This window comes from Rutilus rutilus, assembly GCF_951802725.1.
Source record: "Rutilus rutilus genome assembly, chromosome: 15".
NCBI classification, from domain to species: domain Eukaryota; kingdom Metazoa; phylum Chordata; class Actinopteri; order Cypriniformes; family Leuciscidae; genus Rutilus; species Rutilus rutilus.
In genome coordinates this window covers 23,265,938-23,290,554 of record NC_140220.1, presented here as the reverse complement: position 1 = coordinate 23,290,554, position 24,617 = coordinate 23,265,938, and the positions used below count along the sequence as shown (strand labels likewise).

The window sequence follows — 24,617 nt, the reverse complement described above, 5'->3', positions numbered from 1 at the left end:
GTACTGTGCAAAAGTCTTAGACATGTTAATATCCCCCCCCCCCCCCCCCAAAAAAATGGTTTTAAGTCAGTTATTTATATCTTTTGCTGTAGTGTGTCAGTAGGAAATATCAGTTTACATTTCCAAACATTCTTTTTGCCATTAATTGTAATAATCCAGTGAAATTTGCACAAGGAGTCTGACAGCAGCCAGGATAATCTGATCTCACCATCATCGAGTCCGTCTGTGATTACATGAAGAAACAGAAAAAACTGAGACAGAATAAATCCAGAAGAACTGTGGGAACGTCTCCGAGATGCTTGAAGAAACCTTCCTGCAAAGCTTCCTGAAAAACTATGCGCAAGTGTACCTGGACAAAAGCCGTTTTAAACGCAAAGGGTCGTTACACCATATATTGATTTGAATTATAGTTAATAGAAGTTAAATCATAAATAAATTCAATTTGTGATTTTATTTTTGAAAGCATTCTCACTTTACAGCATTTTAACATGGGGCGGTATTAACATGCCTAAGACTTTTGCACAGTACTGTATTTGATCAAACACAAAATTATTTCGATTTAATATAACTGTTTCCTATTGTAATATTATTTCAAATGTAATTTATTCCTGTGATGCAAAGCTGAATTTCCAGCATCATTACTCCCGTCTCCGGTGTTCTTCAGAAATCATTCTAATATGATGATTTGCTGCTCAAGAAACATTTCTGATTTTTATAAATGTTGAAAACAGTTGTGCTGCTTAATCGTTTTGTGGAAACCATGCTTTTTTCAGGATCCTCTGATGAATAGAAAGGTCAAAGAACAGTGTTTATATGAAATATAAATTTTTAGTAACATTATTAAGATCTTTAGCATCCTTGCTGAATAAAAGTAATCATTTATTTTAAAAACTCATAGTGAACCCAAGTTTTTGAATGGTATTGTATATACATATAAATATAAATAAATAAATATAACTGTCCATTCAATCAAACATACAGAGACTAAAGAGTCTCATATGTTCCAATGGACTTGTAACTTCACTCATGAGAAAGTTATCACAAATCATGCGGGTGAATGAGGCCATAAACTGAACAGCAGGATGTCCTATAAAGTTCAGGAATCCAGTTTAAAAGGTCATAATCAACAGCAGCATCTCGCAGTGACCCATCAGGAGGCCTCCACAAACACCTGGTGCTCATCTTCAGCAGGACTTCTTTGTGGCGTAGTAGCATCCTTTACGGATCTGGTGAAATAATTGTATGCACAGTTCCTGCCTGGGGAAAATGTGTTTATTTTCTTGTTGACTAGACAGCAGCATGTGATCCAAGAGTTTCACGAACATTGTTTAGGTCTGTTTGAAGGATGTTGAAAAAAGAGGCTTGTGCAAGTGTTAACATCTGACAGAACATAGATCCTAGGAAAGCTCTGTTTTTCATATCATTTTGCCTTATTCAGTGGGGTCTAAAGTGAAAACACATGCTTTTTTTTTATTTTATTCATGTGCCCTAGTAATCTTTTAAAAAAAACTTCCCGTCCCTCTTGCAGTGACTCTCTTCTCTTCTCTTCTCTTCTCTTCTCTTCTCTTCTCTTCTCTTCTCTTCTCTTCTCTTCTCTTCTCTTCTCTTCTCTTCTCCAATCAATGTGTTTACTTGCCCGAGGATGGGGCAACCTGTCACTAACATGAGATCACAGTCATGCAAACCAAAAACCATCCAATCAATTCTTATTTAAAAAGCCGTTTCATTCAGATATGCATCACAATAGGGAAGAAAGAACTTCCGAAACTTCTCAAAAATGTATAGAACTAAATCCTTAGTGTGTGAGTCTTGACATGATGTTGCCCACTGGTTGATGACAGTGATAATCTATAAATTAGACCTATGCTCAATTTGGCCCAAATACCAGTTAGGCCTATAACTTAAATTGCAACGTTTGACCCTATCAGACAGACAATCTTCATAACTGTTGTAACATCATTAATTTAAAAATTCTGTTTCCAATTCATCAAAACAACAGCATAAAATATTGCACTTACATGCTCAAATGACACAGGTTCACAGGTGCCGCAAACCATATTCATCCGCAGTCACGCAGAGCCAAAGCACAACCAAAACAATATTCTTCCGCAACATGCATGCAGTCTTGTTTTTTGGACAGAGGGCCAAAAGGTACAGAGTGTAGCCTACCTTTAATGTAATTTTAATTAATTAAAAAAAAATACTAAAAATGATGTTGATTACAAAATGTGTAATCAAAAGTATTAAATAAAAATAAAAAGCAAAGTAGAAGCATTTTAAGTTGAATCACCCAATATATGTTTTCAACCTGAATAAGATGTGTCATGATGATTAAGTGTAAAGAGCACTAAAGTATGAATATATTTTAAATACTAATATAAATGCATCCTGGTGCACTTATGGTCTTGAACACATATAATACGGAGTAAAACAGCAGCATCCTATGTCTGTGTGGACACCATGCATTCGGAAGTAAATTTGACCTCTGGTGAACTCTAAACTTCAGGACACATGGCAGGTGTGACCTGTGTCATGGTGTTTGAAGTCTGCATGACAGTAGGTAAACACATTACTGGGAAAGAAGAATGCTTTCTACTCCATCACATGCAGCAACATAGCAATGAATAAGATTTCCGGAGACATGGATGTTTCATGTTTGATTGAGGTCTGTTCTGCAGTCATGGTCAGTTTAAGATTGATCAACTGCACCGGTAGCAGAGGAAACTGCAAAGGGAGAGAAAGAAAGCAGGGCACATTTTGACCTTCTCACCCTCAGGGCTTCATGTCATGAAAATTGCCATCTTGGGCACAGATTTTAGGTTCTGTGTGGAAGCAAATACAGGCAGTTTTTCGTGTGTGTATCTTTAAATGCAAAATGAGCTGCTGCTCCCCGCCCCTCTTTCCAGAAGAGGGCTGTGGGCTACTTTACACTGTTGCCGTGGGTTGTTTTTTTTAGTCTGTGCAGGTTAAAGCGATTTTTACCCCCTTGGAACGCAGTTTTTACTGGGCTAGGGCTATAGTAGCTAGTTTTAACAGTGATTGGGCAGGTTTTGAATAGCAATTGTGCTGTTTTTGTTACGCAAACCTCTGACAACAACAAAACAGTATGGGGTCGTTTCCAAAGAATGCGTTTTTGCATTTCACTGCGCTGCTTTTATATTATTTTCTATCTAAACACGCGCTAGACGGATTCGAGGCCATTGACCAATTGTGGGACGCGAGCGCAACAGTCAAACACGTCTGTCTACCGCATTAACAAAGAAAAGCAATGGAAAGTAGGGCAGTGGATTGGAAAAAATTGAATATTTAGATTGTTTATCATGTAGCTGAGAAATTCTTGTGTTTCCACTGCTATAGCAAGGATATTAACATGGCGGACTGTGTACAGCTAAAGGAGGATCTTAAGGTGATGAAACACGTGGCAACTTTTTGAGAAACGTTGCAAATTTCTATCTGGATCATTTAGATCGGTTGTGGGTCCTGTGTCTCACCTGGTTACCCGCTGACGGCAACATTGCTCAAAAAGTTGCCCTGTGTATCATCACCTTAAGGATCTAAGGTTCTAAGCTCAAAGGGTAGATTCAGTCACCAGTCGTGTCTGAACCAGGCTTGTCACACTGTGACGTCACAATATATAGAATATAAAAAATGCAAAGGACTCCTTTTGAGACACTGTTTATAATTTAAGGGAATATAAAAAAAAGGAGTGGGTGGATTCTAACCATTATAGGATGGTTGTGTACACACACTTCCCACACACATATATGTCCAAACACTACGTAAAAGTAAATTTAGCATAATAGGTTCCCTTTAAATATGTCTATATAGTTTTAATTTTTAGTTTCAGTTATTTTAGTAATTCAACCTAAACTAAACAAAAACGAGACATTTTGCCTTGGCAACTAGCTAAAAAAAAAAAAAAGTTTCTAAAATATATATTTTATTTTATTTCAGTTAATGTTTATTTCAAGTAATGAAATGTTTATTTATGGACAAAAAGAAGTGTTCAAGTTCATGTGTGACTCATCTCACTCATCCTTCAACCTTACACACCTTGCTCCTTTCGTTTATAATCCTTTAACTAAGTCTGGATTCCCGCGAGATGATGTGGTGATCACACCATCTCATCAGCCAGCCTGCCACCTTTCAATTGACTGCCCTTATGAAATGTTCAATTGTCCATCTAGAGGCCTCAGCTAAATCCTCTGTGACTAAATCGCTCCTGCTCTTTCTCTCCTGGTTTTTGGACGTTTGCCTCATCAGAACGACATGAAAGTTTATTTTAGCCATTTTCAAATGCACCGAACCCAGGACTCTGACTGCGTGTATAAACATTAGGATCAACAGACAGATAAATATGTCCGTTTAGTGACATAGTGTCATAAATTTGTTTCCTCATAAATTTCGGAATATTCTGAATATATTTCCTTGGTCTAATGTTCTGTGAATTGCTGATATGGTTGTAAGCATGTTCCCTCCATTGTATGAAGAGATGTTGAAGGTTAAACTGGACAAACAGAAAGTATGAGTACAGCTTTATAACCCACCTGAAAAACAACTTAAAGTGTCCCACGGGTACCTTAAATTAACCTGAAGTTCATAAGTCATAGGAAAGGGAGTCAGTGGAGTCTTTTTAAATGTGGAGGGTTAAGAAATAGCTGACTACTGTACAGTTCCAAATGCTCTTTCTTTTGTCAAATATATAGCAAAACTTGAGCCAAGTGACTTAGTGGAATATTCAAAGTCAGACTTGGCTTTCTCACTTTTTATATAATGATATTTCTCATCGGTTTACCATTTCCTTCAATGTCTCACAGGATTCTGAAAATGAAACAATTGACAAGAGTTTTAGGGAGTTAGTATACAGAACTTTACACACTCCAGCTAAAATAGACCAGGGGTGCGTCTCAATCAGCTCCCTAGTTCACTAGTCTGGCACTGATCAAGGAGTCTGCAATTTTAAGGGCTGTCTCAATCCTAAAACCCTTCCAGTGCACTGAAACATTCACTCCCTAAAAAGTCCCACAATGCACGGAGAAAACCACAGAGGTTCTGAAGCGTGAAACATAACGTTAACTGCGTCCAGAATCCATACTCTCTTGAGTAGGTACTGGCGTACTATTCGCCATGTTGTCATTATCATGTGACCTACCAGCATCAGTTGCGTCGCTTCACTGCCATTCATGAATCCTCTCCTGTGGCCTCATGGGATAGTAAAGCGTCCATGCACACTTCAGAATCTCGCTGGAAGAAGTAGCTCATCCGGGAACTTTTTTCCTACTGTGAATTCGGACATAGTTCTTTTGTCACATACTGTTTTTCGCCTACTATATAGTAGGGATGTATGCGATTTCTAATGCAGTGTAGTGTATGCAAGTGTAGTGAGCCAGGGTCCTTCCATACTGTCCTTTCCAGTGCCCAAATTCATGTACATGATATACTTATTCGCTACCTAGGAAGCTAGGAAGGCACGCCAGGTTTTTGCTCAAAAGACACATGCAGAAGAACTTCACTTTTATGTCTATAAAGGCATCCTTACAAGGGAATTAAGTATTAAAGGTGTGACCTTTGACAAGGGCCTTTTTGGGGGACACTGGACACTGGACACTTCACCTAATCCTTTCACTTTGCGAAGAACCTTCTATCCCCACGTGAAACATTTCTCAAGGTTGCCTGTTTTACAGATCATGCCTCCTGTAGCTCGCGGGACACATTCCTGGTCTGCTCACAAAACCATTTCTCCTCTGAAGAGCTGCATCACTCAGCATTTTGTTTTGTTTTTTTGTTCATGTGACAGGATGATCTGAATTTATTGCTCCAAATGTTCCATGAATCTTCTCCAGTCCTTGGTTTTTATTTATTTTCAGTGTTTGTTTGATCAATCTGATAAATAAAAAATTCAACCTAAACTTGACTCATAAGTCTAAGTAACCTTCAGAAAATAACTTTGTGATGTTAAGCCAAACCTTACACAATAATTTATATTTTATGCAGGCGTACATGTATAAAAACGTATTTTGTGTGACAAACAATCTCTTATGCTCACCAAGGCTGCTGCATTTATTTGATTGGAGATACATTGATTATGTTTCATGGATTAGATTATAATGATGATTTAATTGACAGAGGCGATTATTTGTATTCTTTTTGTTGAATTAGATGTTGATGAGATGTTTTTTTTTTTTTTACTATAATGTTGTAATATTTTTCTAAATAGATGAAGAAATCACGCGCAGGAAACAGGATCCGTTCAGCTGTGTTGACTTCCGCTTCAGAGCCGAGCGAGAGCCTCATCAACATCACTCAGGACGCGTCACTTTGTTCAGGTTCAGATCAGACACTGTCAGCGGGATTATTAACACACAGACGCGGTTCTTCCAAACAGGAATCAACAAAAGAAAGATCTCTGAGGTAGACTGGCCGGGGATGTGACTCTTGAGGCCTTTGTACGTGTGTTTGTGTGTCTGTCAAGCGGTCAGTGATTTATCCAGAGGTGTTAGCTGTCATGCTAACTGTCATTCCAACTGCTTTCACTTCAGTGTTTCCATTCTTCCACAAATCTTCATGTCAACACAATCATTTGATTTCATGCTTGTTATTTTCCCCAAAGCATGTCTTATAATTCGTGTCGATATTTTAGCGTCCTGTAGGGTATGTTTACATGGTTGTGATGACTAGCATACAGCTCTGTTTAGCAGGTGTTGGACAGTAACATCAGCTGTTTTATTAGATATGATCGGTAATGTCTGGTCAGTTGAACGTTTGCATGAAAACTAGTACATTTAGGAGTTGTTTGGTGTCTTAATCTTAATATTTTGCGTATTCTTAATCTCATATGCACATAATTTGAAATTGAATAACGTAAAAGTCCTGTAAAATTAGTGTATTTGTGACGAATGATAAGCGAAGGACTCGTTGTTTTCCGGACTCGTATTGTTTATGATCGAGTGAATTTTGAGTCTGCCAGTTTCTGTTTCATTATGTCTTTTCTTCTCAGTGATTATGTGAGTGCCACTGATTTAGTCTCAGTTAATCAAACAGTCTCTGATGAATCCACAGTTGTTGATAGAAAGTCGAGGCTATCCTGTTCCCTGCATTATATAAGTCCCATCATCTGTTAGTGATCTCAGTGTTTCTTTTAGCCGTTCCCTGACCTGTGTGTTTCTGAAGCGTTTAGATTCAGTGATGAGAGAATAATGTCTAACCTGTTAGTTTTGTTTGTGAGCTGTCTGTTATTATGAAGCTGTTCCGTAACAATATGACGCATATGAAGGTTTAATCAGTGTAATCACTTTTGAAGTCTGCAAACATTTTGCTATCAGAATGTCCATTGTGGGTTTGGTGGTTTGTATTTGTTACCATGGCCAGATTTCTGCTTACAACCCATCCATCTAGATTTTATATCACTATTTCCATCCATCCATCCAGATTTCATATCAATATTTCCATCCATCCATCCATCCATTCAGATTTCATATCACTATTTCCATCCATCCATCCATCCATCCATCCATTCAGATTTCATATCACTATTTCCTTCCGTCCATCCATCTATCCATCCATCTATCCATCTTTCATAGTAATATTCCAGTCCAATTTGTTGTTCCAAATATGAATGCTGTTATTTTCTTAAATATATAAAAATAAATCTCCATATCCATCCATCAATCATATCACTATTTCCATCTATCCAGTTCAATTTGTTTAGTTTCCAAACCTGCATGCTGATATATATATTTTTTTACCATTCAAACAAAAAATACATTCATGAAAAATACATAAATACATAAAAATCTTCTTAGTTATATTCCACGCACTTGACAGTTTAAGAAAACCACGTAGGTCAAGCTTCAAAAAGTGGACCATATGACTTAAACACTATATTCCAAGTAGTTTTAAGCTCGTTTGTGTGAGAAACAGACCAAAGTCACATCATTATTCGCTGAAAATCATCCTCTCCTCCACGGAAACGTACCATAAAGATGTGTTACGCCATTTTTGACATTGGCTAAGGTTCACGTTAGCAAAAATTCTCCAAAATTTCATTGGCAAAAAAGGTTAATTGTCTATTGTCAATATAATGATTTATGAAGCACAATAGACTCAGAAGTCACTTTCAAACCAAGCAACTTTCTGTTGGTCAATGCAGCAAATCAGCGTGACCAGTTTGAACCCGTTGCAAAATCCTCTTGGAATTTGCAATCACGCAAAATTTCTGATTGCATGGATTCCTATTGAAATTGACCACACATTTGCACAACATCATTTGTTGAGATTTGAGAGCAAAGACAATATAGTCAAGAATGAGTAACTAATATTTCAGTCTGTTCCTCACACAAAAGGGAGGTTGAGTAAACGATGACCGTCTTTAAGACACCATGGTAAGGTTAAGTTTTGGCTCATCTGGACATTTAAATATTTTTGCACTGAAGTTAAAGACAAGTAAATATATCTACATGGTCTCAGTGGATGGTGGTTAGATTCTATTTCCTTATTTCTCTGTCTTGGTATCTTTTATTTACCTTTTCATGCTCTTTCTCTCAAACCCCATGTCTTTTTCCTCTTCCCTTCCTCTCGTTCCCTGTCCCCAGCCTCTCTTTTCCCTAATCGTGCTTTCTGGAACGCTCTGCTGTACTCCTGGATAAAGGAGAAGCCGTTTTCCTACAGCTCTTCCAGCAAGAGAAGCAGAGAGCAGTCAGAGAGCAGAGGACAGTGGACTCAATGGTACTAGACTTGGAGTTTGGGTTGAGAGTTGTCCAGTGTGTGGAAGAAGGAAGCAGCTTCAGTTTGCCTGTTAATGAAAAAAATACATTTCTCAAGAACAGCAAGAATACATAAATGTGTTTCATGTTTTGTTTTTTTAAGTACAATTGAGACACATCTATGTCATTTATTATTTACAGGGACACGTTTACCACATGTTCTTCATTCGAGTACTGTGTGTTATGGAGTAACTAACTAAAAGTAGTGAAGCTGTCACATTTAGCTACAACCTAACTACATTTGTGACTAGAATGACAGTAGATTGTCTAAGCTATCAGTGCAGCATTACATGTCACATTGTGTTGTTCATTAGACAAACTTACTCTCTTAGCTGTGCCAGGAAATCTGATTCATTTTAGCAGGCTCACTGATTCATATGAGTCATCAATCAATAGAGCGCTGCAGGATTCTTTAGTCCTAATACCAGGAAATGAGTTCGCATTTTTGCACCTCCACTTCCATCTGTTATCTCTCTGGTTACAAGGACTCTTTTTTGATTTTGATTTTTTGTTTAGTTTGTTCCTAGTTAACTTTTCCTGTGTTTATTTCCTGTTTCCTTGGTTTATAATTATGTTCTCCTCATTTGTTTCTATGGGTACTGATTATGTTGCTCACCTGTGTCTAGTTTAGTTCATCATTATCCTTTGTATATCTACTCCTTAGTTTATTTAGTTCTTTGTTGGTTGTTGGCTTTGTTTTGTTTGCAAAGCTGTCATGTTTGTGGTTTCCCCATTGGATTATTTTTTTTGTTATCATATCATCCTTATTGTTTTGTTTATTTAAAATAAAAGACATAGTTGCATAGAGATCTTTGTAGGAATGGGCCAGTTACCGGTTTCAAGGATTACTGTGGTTTGAAAAAGTCATGGTTTCAAAACCTAAATTTTTCCGTTATACCGTTCCTGCGGAATGAACTTTTTTATTATTATGTCTCTTCAAAGACAGAAAGTGCAGGAATCCCTCAGGTAGAGTCCAGGTTTTCTTCTTTTTTGTCTTTAGCTGATTACATGCCTGCCTCACTTAAGTGACTTTTATTTTATTTTATTTATTTATTTATTTATGTTCTAATTATTGTTGAGCTGCAGATTTAGGCTCACTTAAAGGGTTAGTTCACCCAAAAATTAAAATTCTGTCAGTAATTACTCACCCTCATGTTGTTCCAACCGCGTAAGACCTTCGTTCATCTTCGGAACACAATTTAAGCTATTTTTGATGAAATCTGAGCCATGTTTCACTCCTCCATAGGCTTCTATGTGACCGAAACTTGCTGGCCCAGAAAAGTTATTAAAGAGATCGTTAATATAGTCCAAGTGACTCCAGTGGCTCAATCTTAAGTATATCATGCGACGAGAATACTTTTTGTGCGCAAAAACAAACAAAAATAACGACTTTATTCCACTATTCATTTCCTTCTCTCTGGACCTCTAGTTGGTTCGCGTAGTGTTTTTGCGCAGCGCGTCTGTGTTACACGTCACCACGTAGGCTCACTATTGGCCGACGCCGGTCATGTGTGTGTTGCGTGAAGACGTGCAACACAGACGCGCAGCGCAAAAACACTACGAGGCCCAGAGAGAAGGAAATGAAAAGTGGAATAAAGTCGTTATTTTTGTTTGTTTTTGCGCACAAAAAGTATTCTCGTCGCATGATAAACTTAATGTAGTGCCACTGTAGTTACTTGGACTATTTTAACGATGTTTTAATAACTATTCTGGGCCGGTGAGTTTCGGTCACACTGGAAGCCTATGGAGGAGTCAAAATTCTGTCAGATTTCATCAAAAATATCTTAATTTGTGTTCCGAAGATGAACGAAAGACTTACATGGTTGTAACAACATGAGGGTGAGTAATTACTGACAGAATTTTCATTTTTGGGTGAACTAACCCTTTAAGTGCATTTATTTTACTTTAAGAAGAATTCAATTATTTATTTAATTAATTAATTATTTCACCTGACATTCATGTTTACTACTCTTCCAAATATTCTAAATGTTGCTTAAAAATAACACATTTAGAGCTGTAATCGCAATACCACGATTAGAGATGCACCGATTGCTATTTTCTTTGCTCATTCTGATTTCTAAGTGTGACCTGCCGAAACCGATTTTTGCAGATTCCGATTTTCTTTCTAAGAACTAAAATTGACAGCATATACAAACAAAAATCTACTTATCCTCATTGAACATTTTTATTTTCATAAATTAAAGAAAACAAGTAAAAAGTCAGTAATAAAATAAGAACAAATAGCCTAAACAGATTACAAACACCTGCACAAATAAAATGCAATAGTATAAAGACAGGTATGAAATAAACACGGTTTTCCAGGTGGGTCTAACTGTAGGTTAGTGTTCAGGTAATAAAAACTAAAGAAATTAAAGTAATCAAATGTAAAATAACACTGGTCTTCATTGTAAGACTACAGTTTACAATTTCAAAATGAGTTTCTGATTAGTTGTACTGACTCTAGATCTGCACTCTGATGCTCAGTGGTGATAAACTGTCCATCAGAGGGACTAATTGAGAACCAGCCATAGTTATTCCACAGGTAAAGTTTATTTGTCTGGTAGTTTCTAGATGAAAACCTGCTGTGGACTTCAAAGCTATGGGCTACATGTTTGTAAAAGAATGACCAAATGGTTTAACCAGAAATGAACTGCTGGGTGAATATAAAGCAAATACACATTGAGGAACATTATGACTTAGACACCAACTGCAGGAGCTTGTCTTTAACTGCTCTGTTTGATGTTTGCAAGCATCACATTACAGTCGGCGTGGCTAGATTGATCCCCTTGACTAAACTAGTTAAATATAACAGGGTGGTCTATCCCCAAGTCTGAATTACGATGGATTTACTTAAAAGTAGTTCAGCTTTTATTGTTTAAAGTTCAGTCAAATGAACTAACAGACCACTGCTCAGATATGTGGTCATTATAGTTTAGCTTTAACTTTTGGTCACAGTCTGGTCTAAATTAAGACTTCAAGAACAAAACGTTCCAGCTCAAAAATCTGATTAGATGAGTCACATTCAAAGGCTTTGTAAAACAGCTGATAAATGCACGCTTGTTGTATTAATGCACAGATTGGTGCATAGCAAAATTCAAACAAACTCAGCCAAATTAGAAGCTAATGAACTGTATTGCATGACAATATGCATCAATTTTTTTTAGCGATAATGTACAGTCATGTAGTCATAATTTCAAAATAAGCCCAAAATAGAATAATTTTGCTATAATTCCTGGCTGACTGGACATCAAATGGATATGAAATATTATTTAAGCTGAAATTCTTCCATTATATGAGAAAAATGAGACAGTGAGTGACACAAGATGACATAAATCTAGTCAATCACTGCTGTTCTTCCTGTGTTTGCCTGCAGAGGGAGCCAGAGAGGGAGGAGCAGCTCGACCCCAGCATGCCCCCAAAATTCAAACGGCATCTGAACGATGAAGAGGTTACCGGCTCCATTCGCAGTGAGCGGGTAAGTCAGTTTTTACCATATAGATTAACTAGAGCTGATTGAAACTGACCAGAGCCAGACCTGCACAGCTCTGCACTTTTACAACCCCATTGTGCCCTATGATCTGTTTGTGCTGTTAGTGTTTACAGGAGTAAACAGCTCTCCCCTCATGTTCCTCAGTGTCTGCAGAACTTGCATAATCCATCAACAACTGCAGCTTTTATGCTATTACACACACACTACATTTCAACTCCTGTGTTGTAAAACCCTTCAGAGAGCAATTTGTTCTTAACAGTGTCATGCAGTTTTACCACATGTCATAATAGCAGTGGATGAAAAATTAAACAGATGGGGAGAAAAATAAACAGAAAAACTAAAATAAAATGGAACAAGATTTTGCAGAAACAAACAGATGTCATATGTAAACTTTCTAAACTAGATTATTTCAATGAAAAAATGAGTTTTTTTGGCCTATGCAAATCGATGCTGCAATTCTGTTTCACTTTCCAGCAGTCAAAATAATTAAGATTGTTCATATTAATAAAAAAAAAAATCATATTTTTATATAGCAAGGATGCAGTAAATTGAGCAAAAGTGACGGTTAAGACATTTATTATGTTAAAAAATGTTTATATAAGGCTTGGCAACGATTAATCGCATCCAAAATAAAAGTTTGTGTTTTAATAAATGTGTAGTGTGTATAATTATTTTGAAATATAAATACAAACATATGCATGTATATATTTAAGAAATATTTGCATGTATATACTGTGTATATATATATATATATATATATTTATTTATACATAATTTATATTATATAAAAATATAAATATTTTATATATTTATAACACATTTTTCTTAAATATATTCATGCCTGTGTGTATATATATATATATATATATATATACAAAATAATTATACACACCACACACACATATATATATATATATATATATATATATATAAGTAAACACAAACTTTTATTTTGGATGCGATTAATCACGAAAAAGTATTACAGTTCACACAAAATATTAACCAGCACAAGTGTTAAACATTGATGATAATAATTAGAAATAATTCTTGAGCAGCAAATCAGCATGTTAGAATGGGATCATGTGACACTGAAGACTGGAGTAACGCTGAAAATTCAGATTTGCATCACAGGAATAAATTACATTTTAAAATATATTACTATAGAAAACAGTTATTAAATTGTAATAATATTTAACAATGTTACTGTGAGCATAAGAGACTTCTTTCAAAAACTTTTGAATGGTAGTGTAAGTCAAATGGACATAGCAAGCACTACTAATAATACATCTCTATTTGAATAACAAAACCAAGCAGTGAACGGGAAAGTCGACATAAAGTGAAGACTAATGCCATGATGTAACCGACATTAGCTCACGCAGGGGGTTATAAACTAGTGGAGCCCTTCCCAAGAATCTGTCTGTACCAATCTCATTATTGACATTCAGTGTCTACATCTTCTGCCAGTCCTAGAGAGTCATTAAAAACCCTGCCAGGCCTTACACACAAAAGTCTGTAAATCAGTGTCAGGATTTGATAACCTTGTGTATTTCACTTGGGTACAACTCCCGACTGATGTATGATTGGGAGAAACTGTTGGATGGTTGAGACATTAGCACATCCAAAGAAAAGCCTCCTCTAATTGGCCTCACATGGAAGCTTGAACTCCGCAGCAGTGAGAGAGCAAGAATGTGGAAAAGAGCTAAGAGGAGTGTGGCTTTCCACGTGCTTGTTATGTAACACCGCTGACCGTGACCCGTGAAAATACCCAGTCCTTGTTTTTAAATATTCCCGTAGTAAAGGGCCAATTGGAAATGCCTGGAAATGAGCAATTGCAGTGTATGATGTGTAAGCTCAGTTACTCATTTACTGTATACTGAATCATTTGTATGAATTTTCCTAAAACCCTGCCGAAAAATCATAGTTCCAAAAATAGCAACATTTCTATGAAAATGAGAAACAATCCTAAAAATGCTTTGAAACTGCCAGAGATACTGTTATGTCCCATGAACTACCCTAGATTTTGGGCAGCAATATTAAATGTTAAATGTTATCATATTTTAGCTCCAAAATATTATTTTCTACCAAATTGTATGGCTTGCAAAATTCAGTCATATTTATTGCAAATGAATCATGATTCAGTGCAAAACTGATTCAAAAGAGTGATTTTTGCCTACATGAAATGAATCTGTAGGACAATATATTTTAGACATAGAAATCAAACCTTATTAGTTTTAGAAGGCATTCCTTTAAAAAAACATTGGCTATAAATGAATTTGAGCTTGTAGCAGGTTACAGATGACATCAGTTGTGACGTTAGTGATTCGTGTCTCTTCACCACTCATTTATACACAAACATCACAAGAGTCATTGATTGTTGGTGTCGTTTTAAAAAAAATTCCCTTTAAAGCTTCTTCTATTTCTTTTGGTAAACTTTTTGTTTTTCCTTGGTAAGGTTGACATTAGCATGGAATTGTCCAGATGGAATTTTAGAGGAGTGTCACAGGTCTTGGATGCAGTTATGGAAAGTTATATAACATTAGTCATCGGGATGTTGAAATGATCAGGGGTCTCATTTATAAAGCGTGCGTACGCACAAAACGGGGCTGGAAACGTACGTACGCCAGTTCCCACGCAAAGGTTGTGATCTATAAAAAACAAACTTGACGGGAGAATGTTCGCACCTTTAAGCAAACTTTGAGCCGTGCGTACGCACATTCTGGAGACAAAGGGAATTGGCGACACCGATGGTGAGCTGGAGTTAAATGTCTTTTTGGTCACTTTTAGACAGAAAATCTAAAGAAAATTAAACATATACAGAAAGATAATACAAATATAATTTCACTCACCAAGCCTGTCACTTGAAGCAAATATCCATCCCTTCTTAAATGTCCGCGCCAGCGAGCGCGTTTGGCCGTTTAGTGAAACTGACGCAAATAACAGTTTAAATAAATAAAATATTGATTTAAACTATGTTTTACTTCTGATATAAACATTTAGATTAAATATGCCATTCAAATTAATGGAGTTAAGCACTTAAACATGAAATCATTACTGAGAAGTTACAACATTTTTATATTCAAATTCAGTCAATAGAAATATTTGCTGTGGATGCGATGCTTCTGAACACTTTTCCTGTGGCGTGCTGTGCTTTAATGTTTAACCACAGAGATAACTGCTTATCATGATAATACCAGACTGTCTGAGAAAATAGTTTCGTGCAAATAATGCCCAAGGCCCATCTGTTTCCATAAAAAATATAAATCAATTAAAAATACAATTCGGCCAGTGGAAAAGATTGAGAAAAACTTTCTCTGAAATGTATTTTATACACTATTTGATTTATGTATTCAAAAACAAGGCAAGGATAGGCAACTACTTGATTTTTATTAATGTAATGTGTCTTGTACCGTTAAACGTTATCACGTGGATGAATAATCATATGCAAATGATATGCAGATGAGGGTATGCATAGTAAAACTAGGCGTTGTAAGCTCCATATATGGTTATTTCGGGGTGGAGACGCATGTACGCACAATCTTCCGCTGACTGGGATTTATAAAGTGAATTCTGCGCAGGTTCTGGCGTACGAACGGTTTTATAAATCCGAATATTTTTTTGCGTACGCCATTTTTGGCTTTCGGGCGCACGTACACTTTTAGTAAGGTTCCTACGCACAGTTTTATAAATGAGACCCCTGGTGAGGTATTTGTTCAAATTTGTTCAGTCATGGACTTTACAACAAAGCTAATGGAAGGTCAACTAGATGCCTCCTGATCTGTGATTCATTGCACCAGAGATCAGATGGCACAAATGCGGACCACATGGACTTCATATCTCTTGTCTCCTTGTAGGAGTTTGTGTTCTGAACGGGTTTATCTCCGGGTGAATTCCGTTCCAGGAATACTGTTGTCACACGCTGTGCCATTCAGAGTGTTCTGTTGTCCTTTACGGCTGGTGGACGACTGTTTGCTTCACAATAAAATCTTTATGAGTCTCAGTCTGCTCATCGTTATTTCAAACACCTGGTCTTAGTTCAGACAGAATATTATATTAAACCCATTCTGCACCAGGTCTAACTAGCCTGACGCCCTGATCTTCTTAACTTGCAGAGGAACCTACTGGAGGAAGACTCAGATGAAGAGGAGGACTTTTTCCTGTAAGTCTGTAGTTTTGCATAATCAACATTGACAAATAAACAGATCTTTGTGCATTTATTACTGTTTGCACACAGCTTTAACAGGAAAGCTGTTTATGACAGTGTGTTTGGTTACTGAAATTGATTATTTATTTATTTATTTATTTTTGCAGGAGAGGACCTACAGGACCAAGATTTGGAGGCCAAAATGACAAAATTAGACAGTACGTATTACTTTTTAGGACAATTTTTTTTAGCTGGCCCGCTTTTTTTACTTTCCTTGCCAACATTTTCATTTTTCTTCTCCAAACTCCATGTGTGAGCTCCATACATTCATAAACACAATTTTAATAGAAAAAGATGAACATGCGATACAAAACAATACGGATTGGTATAAAACTAGACTTGGGCTGCCCCCGACAAAAGATTTCTCTAGTCGACTAGTAGTCGTTCATTTAAGCCATTAGTCGACTAATAGCACGTAAGTGATCACGTCAGTGCCTCCATGTCATGCAGTAAAGCGCCCTAATACTTTAGCTTCCACAGTCCGAACAAGCACTTGTATATGCTGCTAATAATAGCGCACAATAATTTAGGCTAACATTAGAGCGAGCGGCCAAGTAAAGTTGCTACTACTTACATGTTTCATATGATAAGCCATATTTGAGGTTGATGGATGATAGACAAATGTTTGGATTTCCTGCCCGACACAAGGAGGAGGGCCAACTGTTAACGACCACAAGGACCAACTGTTAACGATCTGTCCCTCAGAGACTGCGTTACTTTGTTTTTTACTGCGACTAACTGACTAATAAAATTTTGGTACACTTAACGTTTAGACGACAATTAGGGGTCAGCTTTACTACAAACACATTCTTACAGACACAGTCATACATCCTACATATATCCATAGCGCAGTTGTCAATTTTGTAGTTTGAGATAGGCTCATTCAAGTCTCTGAGTCAAGACCAAGACCAAAAGAGGGTCTTATCCGAGTTAAGACCAAGACTATGAAAATATGGTCTTGAATTCGAACAAGTTGGTCTTGACTACAACACTTGCAGCTGTACGTAAAATGAGTGCCGGGGATGGTTACCGGTGTGCTGCTTACTGGCTGAGGTCCAAAAGAGCCCACCGCTAAGTGTTTATGATGTTCTGCTGTCTAGATATAGCTCAGGTCCTTCCTTCAATGTGCATCTGTGGGATTTTTTTTTACTGTTACTGTTATCATCTGGCAAGTGAATATAGCTTTCAACAAGCCACACAAATTGAGGCAACATTGATGTCTAGCATGAGGTGTACTTTCAGAATTGAACAATTAGGAATTCCGAAATTTCCAAATAATAGAAATGGTTCAGTTTAGGAATGTAGAAACGGATATCTAATAATTTCCACTGGCAGGGTGTTGTAGAAATCACAGTTATTGACTGCGCAAGCACTGCCCATGTCGTTGTTTTTTGCAGAATTTATATAACTCCTCATAATGGCATCTGTGAAAACACCCACCCACAAACACACCTCCCGTCCGAGAAGAAGGGAAGCACTGTAACCATCTGGGTTTCTATGACACAACATAATATTTGCAGGCAAAAGTAAACAGCTACTCCCAATATTCAAAAATCCTCGGTTCCTGACGTAGCTGTAGTAGCCGGACTGTGGGCTTTTCTTTGTTCTTTGTTATGAAGTTTGGTACATACTAATATGCTGCAGTAATTCTCCCAAAGGAAACCCTGCAGAGCTTCGCCCCATGTGAGCAGCCACAGGTTTACATAACCACGGCGGAGTAACACATAAAACAATGGAATTTAATGGGGAAAACTTGGAAGGTGAAATTTCCCTAATGTTTTTTTCTGAACTTTTCCGCGAACGTCTTGGATTCTTCCTGTTGCTTCATTTGCATCTGTGCGAGAGGTTACTCCCAGGTGCAAGAGATGAGCGAGTTCCTGTGCGATTGGCCATTTGGTGCAGATCATGGTGTGTGTTAGGTGGGCATCCAAGCATAGAAGCAAGGGGCAAAACATCCTGTTCTCAGTTCATTCGCAGGCTGCGTCTCCAAAAGCCATGCCAGCCCCTTGTGCCAGGTGTATGAGAGGAGCTAAATACCTCACAAGCTATTTAGTGCGTATTTGCGTGTCACGTCTACGAGTTCAAATAGTTCAAACTATTTGGATGTGTCTAGACCACGTCTAGCAAAACGTTCTCACCTCCTCTCAACACTGCAGGGTCAACAGATCGTAGTCATAATGATATCTTGTTTAATCTCGAGCGGTTTACAGAAGAAGAGTAAACCTCTATTCTCTTCAAAATATTAGAAACACAGACACGAACATGTGCACCTGAGCTGTTAAAATGTTCTGTTGAGTTAAATGACCAGATTGTTCTCTCATGTTGTCTTCTCTGTCTTGGTGGCCTTCAGTGTGCAGTCTCAAGTTGATGAGGTCATTGACGTCATGCAGGAGAACATCTCCAAAGTGATAGAACGTGGGGAACGTCTGGATGAGCTGCAGGATAAATCTGGTAAGATGGACGTGGAAAGCTCATTATGAATCCTTAGGCGCTTTGTGATTAAAAATTACTCTCAGATCTTCCGTTGCTCAAAAAACAAATTCATTTATAGCCAATGTTTTTTAAAGGAATGCCTTCTAAAACTAATAAGGTTTGATTTCTATGTCTAAAGTATATTGTCCTACGGATTCATTTCATGTAGGCACAAATCACTCTTTTGAATCAGTTTTACACTGAATCATGATTCATTTGCAATAAATATGACTGAATTTAACATTATCTGTTTTGCTAGCCATACAATTTGGTAGAAAATAAAAGTTTGGAACTAAAATATGATAACATTTAACATTTCATATTGCTGGCCAACATCTAGGGTAGTTCATGAGACATACCAGTATCTCTGGCAGTCTGGCCGTTTCAAAGCATTTTTAGGATTGTTTCTCATTTTCATATAATTTCTCAATTCCAGATCAAACATATTCAACAGCTCACTACACTAACTGTGGGAAAGTCTATTGAATCCCAATGTCACATGAATAAACCCTAGTGAGTTATGTCCCATTTCTGTTATTCGGTTTGGGAGCTGTCTGGGACAAATGGGCAGGAGAGTGGTTAAAATATCCCCAGTCCCACAAAGTGATGTGGTATTTTTCGTATTTCAGGCCAAGATGTGAAAAATAAAGCTTCCCCCATGACAAAGGCACATGTTTGGTCCTGTTTTTGTATAAAATACGAAAGCACTTTATGAGACGTGCATGTTGATTAACCTTTGTGGTAACAGGAGCCACTGTGTTCAGAGTTCAAACGTATGAGCAGATCTTGTAGTGTTGCATTTATTTGATTTTAAAGAGGAAAAAAAGATGAAGTGTGTATTCCCACACCTCAGAGTTATGATGGTTTCCATTGGTTGAGCCAGTGTGGCTGTTTTTGCTGCTATGGATGCTCAGATTCCTTAATACGCACATAATATTACGTAATATTAAATAATTTTGTGATAGTACCACAGTGTCAATGTTACTCAGTGGATTGAATTCAGTGGAACAAAGTTTCAAGCAGTGTTAATGTTAACAAAATTATTAAAAACCATTTTTGTTAATTAAAAAAAAAAAAAAAAAAAAAATCATAAAAATGAAAGCTTACAAAACTTCAGATGGGTAACACTTTACAATAAGGTAATTAATGCATCAGCTAATGTGAACTAACAATTAGCATTTAAAAAAAAAGTATTAGTCTTTGTTAATGTTAGTAGAAATGAATTGTTCATTGTTCAGCGTGCGTTAACTAATGTTAACAAATACAACTTTTAATTTGAATAATGTCTTGGATAATAACTAAGATGAATAAATGCTGTAGATGTATTGTTCATTGATAGTTAATGTTATAGTTAACCAATGTTAACAAGCGAAACCTTATTGTACAGTGCTACCAAGAAAAAATATATAAACATAAACAAGTTGAAGTGTAAAATTACTAAAACGTAAACTGAAATAAAACTAAATTAAAGCTAAATTGAAAAAAGAAAAAACATTTTTAAATAATATTAATTAAAACTAAAAATATAAAAATAAAAGCTTATTAAAAATACTCATAAATACTATAACAGTACATCATTTATACTAAAATAACACTGGATGGAATCAAGCTGAAAAAAGCTTTTACCCTCTGTGCTGCTGAACTTACAACATGCAGTCAGTTGTTACGGAAAATGTACCTATATCACTACAAAACGGGTCGTTTTGAGCTCAAGTCATTTTACTACACTTCCCACATCTTGCTGAAATTGCAATGCTTTTTATGTGGAGGTCCAAGTGAAGCATGGCGTTTATGTTGACAGGTGCATTGAAGCTCTGGACCGGTTCATGTGAAAGGGACTTGAGTGTCTGTATCCATTGTTTCCATTTCAAAAACAATGCCTCCTCTTTGTTTGCTAATGGAGAACAAGTAGCTTCATAGTGCAGCATCTGGAAGACATTGCCACTCACAAAGGGGAATGTTTCCATATGTTGTCTGCAATGCTGCCTTTGTGCATCATGCGTAAGGATGGACAAATGATTAAGTAAACAATACTGTTGCCACGTTTAGATTGCTTAAGGTGAATCCATAGACTGTTACAAAAGAATGATTACATGAATTTTTAAGGATAAATGCAAACTAATGTTTCTGCATTAGTAGGGCCTCTGTGTTCTTTGTATCTTCCTGGCTGTAAACACACAGTCACCCTCTATGGGATTGTTGAATGGCAGCTGGTTTAAGCTCAGCTTTATTGATTCTTGTTTTTGCATGCTAATAAGGCTGAACATGTTTAATTTGGTCACACATGTTGCAGAGCTGTAACATCCCAAAACGGCATCGTGAAAGTCAACAAGCATCTCTAGGAGACAAAGATAATCCATATAAAACAGTCTCAGTTGGTTATGAGTGTATGTCATTATATAATAACAAGCATGCATGGAAGTTTACCTTAGTACTACTGATCCTCTTATGTCACATGACTTTCAGAAAGCCTTTCGGACAATGCGTCAGCGTTCAGCAGTAGAGCCAAGCATCTCCACAGAAGGATGTGGTGGAGAGACATGAAGGTGAGCCTCCATCCTGGATGATCTTCCACATCTGAAGGGCCTTTGCTTTTGTGAAAAATCACTCCATGGGTGTAGAAACTATTAATTTGATTTTATTTTCCTCTATAACATTCACTTTGGAACATAGTGGATATATAGATAGATAGATAGATAGATAGATAGATAGATAGATAGATAGATAGATAGATAGATAGATAGATAGATAGAGATAAAGGCTTGATTTTTATAGATATTTTGAAGCCTTGATAAAGTTTTGTTCAAGGTCATTAAATCAACCGCTTTACGTATTTAGCGAGGGAGAGAGAGAGAGAAGCAATGCGCACGGAGCGGAAAGGGCTTGAATGAAACACTTTTGGCTCTAGATAAAAATATTATAGATATGCTGTAGCTCCGAAAGATCATTACCATAAACAACCCTGAGTTCTGTTGTTTTGACGCGCTGCTCACTTTAATCTGTAGAAACGGTAAAATGGCGCAATCATGTCCCGCGGTCCGCCATTTGAATAACACTGAGTCTGCACTATGGGGTCTTTTAGCCCTGTTTATCCTATATACCTTGTAATATATTTTTTTCTGTCCCCAGATGAAAATGATTGTAGCATTGGTAGTGGTCATCCTTCTCCTTATCATAATCAGTAAGTACACACACACACACACACTCTCCTCTTCAGTCCACACACATTAACTTTTTCCCATGTAAACTGTCAGTACAATCCATTTGCTTTTATACTGAGGCTAGGGAGTATTTGACTTCAGGTTTTCTTTCTCTTGAATTGACATCCCTCTTTTTTTTTTTCTTTTTTTTTTTCAGTTCCTGTGATCTTGCAGTATCGCTAGTGTCTGGCAGGGAGGTTAGAGGCATAATGTACTCTTCCTCCTTCCTCTCCCTCATCTTTCTGCTGTCATTCCTCCGTACCAGAGGGGGCGCTGCACAGGGTTGGGCTGCCCACTGTATTTGCCTATTTTGGCAGGGTCTGGAAACAAAACAAACAGGGGCAGAGTTTATTTTGTACGTGTACGACAACACAACATATCAAGCTCTCACAACGAAGGCACAACACCGGTGCAGACCAATCTCTTGTATGCGCACAAACACAATGGTTATTTTGTTGTATATGCATTCAGTAAGACTTAAGACAAATTAAAAATGTACTATACACTGAGAAACTTTTTAGCCCTGCATTCTAGTGGTATTTCGATGTCCTCTTTATAGTTAGTTTTACGCTAGAGCCGTTCTGCTTACACCATGATGCGCACGTACATTTAACGATTACAGGGTCCGTTTCCCACATATGTAGGTCTATGAAATACATGTGGGCGGGGCCAAAATAGGAAACCTGATGATGTCACGCTGCACCATGGCTGTGATCTCATCATCTGTCTGTATAACTTCTGGAAGTTTTAACATGGACAAAACATTGGGTATAATTCAAGTTAGTGTTAAGTAATGTTACTTAATATTTGCTGCTATTACCCGCTGTTTTTGGCAACAATGTTTTAATTGATCGTGATTAATTGTATTGAGTTGGTATTATTTTATTTTAAGCTTAGTTATCTTCACTGGTGTCATTTGAACAGCTTGTTAATGGTCGACTCGGTAATGTAATAGTTGTGTGTGTGATAATGATTTGGTTGACTATTGCTGAAGATTACCTGAACTCATCTGTAAACTTTAATCCATATTTTACTGATTCTTTTTTTTTTTCTTTGTTATATTTATTTGTAAATAATATCTATTCCCAATGTAAGTCAGCATTGACTTCCCATTGGGAGACTGTGAAATAATCTTGCATTTGAAATAAAGTGATTTTAAAGGGCATTTAATCTGATTCATTGCAGAGAGAGGAAAGCGAGACAGGAAAACTGATGGACATGAGGTGTGTTTGAGTCGGGTACGATACGTTAGGATTTCAGTGACAAGCAATAAAAAATATATTTCGATGCTTTTCGTCGCAAAAGTATTGTGTTCCCTCACATTTTTTTTTATTTCTTTCCCCCAAGAAATGTAGCATTCCCTTTCATTGCATTTTTGTTTTCTCGCAAAACTGTTGCATTGCGTGAGGGCCTGTTTACACTTGGTATTAAAGGGATAGTTCACTTTGAAATAAAATTTTGGTATGTTTTAGCTTACCTCAAGGGCATCCAAGATGTAGGTGTCTTTTTTTTCCGCAGTAGTTTCAATTTTGATATTTTTAGGTCAAGCCGTTCTTGTCTGTCAGTCATATAATGCAGGTCTATGGTCACTGTCTCAAAACACAAGCACAGAGTTAAACAATTTCCCATCGTCCAAATTAAAACAATTCCCCATCGTCCAAATGAAACAATTCCCCATCATAAGTACACATTGATGGCCTAAGACACGAAACGAGCGGTTTGTGTGAGAAAACGAACAGTATTTATATCGTTGTTATCTCTTGAAAACAGCACACGTCCAAATGATCTGACGGCGCGGGCGGGTATAGATATATACATAGATGTCACCTTGGCTACTGCAGTTCATTGGAACGAAACCGTAGCCAAGCGACATCTAGTGTATACATCTATACCCACCCGCGGGCGGGTATAGATGTATACACTAGATGTCGCCTTCGCTACTGCAGTTCATTGGAACGAAACCGTAGCCAAGCGACATCTAGTGTATACATCTATACCCACCCGCGGGCGGGTATATATGTATACACTAGATGTCGCCTTCGCTACTGCAGTTCATTGGAACGAAACCGTAGCCAAGGCGACATCTATGTATATATCTATACCCGCCCGCGCCGTCGGATCATTTGGGATGTGTGCTGTTTTCAAGAGATAACAACGATATAAATACTGTTCGTTTTCTCACACAAACCGCTCGTTTCGTGTCTTAGGCCATCAATGTGTACTTATGATGGGGAATTGTTTCATTTGGACATGGGGAATTGTTTTAATTTGGACTCTGTGCTTGTGTTTTGAGACAGTGACCATCGACATGCATTATATGACTGACAGACAAGAACGGTTTGACCTAAAAATATCAAAATTGAAACTACTGCGGAAACAAAGACACCTACATCTTGGATGCCCTCGAGGTAAGCTAAAACATATCAAAAATTAATTTCAAAGTGAACTATCCCTTTAAGATTAGGGATGCACAATAAATAGGCCACCATATC

The 24,617-nt window shown here is 37.2% G+C and overlaps 1 protein-coding gene across 3 annotated transcripts; it reads left to right on the top strand.

Annotated features, from left to right (window-relative positions):
- The first annotated feature begins 6,245 nt into the window (after positions 1-6,245).
- Positions 6,246-23,290, top strand: vamp4 (vesicle-associated membrane protein 4). 3 transcript variants are annotated; one of them, XM_084433247.1, is made up of 9 exons: positions 6,269-6,411; positions 8,592-8,724; positions 12,136-12,237; positions 16,362-16,408; positions 16,561-16,611; positions 18,804-18,904; positions 21,392-21,471; positions 22,055-22,106; positions 22,283-23,290. In XM_084433247.1, exons 2-9 carry the CDS (start codon positions 8,722-8,724, stop codon positions 22,306-22,308), a joined length of 462 nt encoding a protein of 153 aa, XP_084289373.1. In that variant the 5' UTR covers positions 6,269-6,411; positions 8,592-8,721; the 3' UTR covers positions 22,309-23,290. The 3 variants fall into 3 exon arrangements, with proteins under 3 accessions (XP_084289374.1, XP_084289373.1, XP_084289375.1); XM_084433248.1 differs by lacking the exon at positions 8,592-8,724 and having other exon boundaries at positions 6,246-6,411; XM_084433249.1 differs by lacking the exon at positions 8,592-8,724 and having other exon boundaries at positions 6,269-6,446.
- Positions 23,291-24,617: the final 1,327 nt, after the last annotated feature.

Bases quoted from the DNA above. Each gene is read 5' to 3' on its own strand.
- vamp4 (XM_084433247.1), top strand. The intron at 12,238-16,361 runs GTAAGTCAGTTT...CTTAACTTGCAG, and splicing joins GCTCCATTCGCAGTGAGCGG to AGGAACCTACTGGAGGAAGA. The intron at 21,472-22,054 runs GTGAGCCTCCAT...TTCTGTCCCCAG, and splicing joins TGTGGTGGAGAGACATGAAG to ATGAAAATGATTGTAGCATT.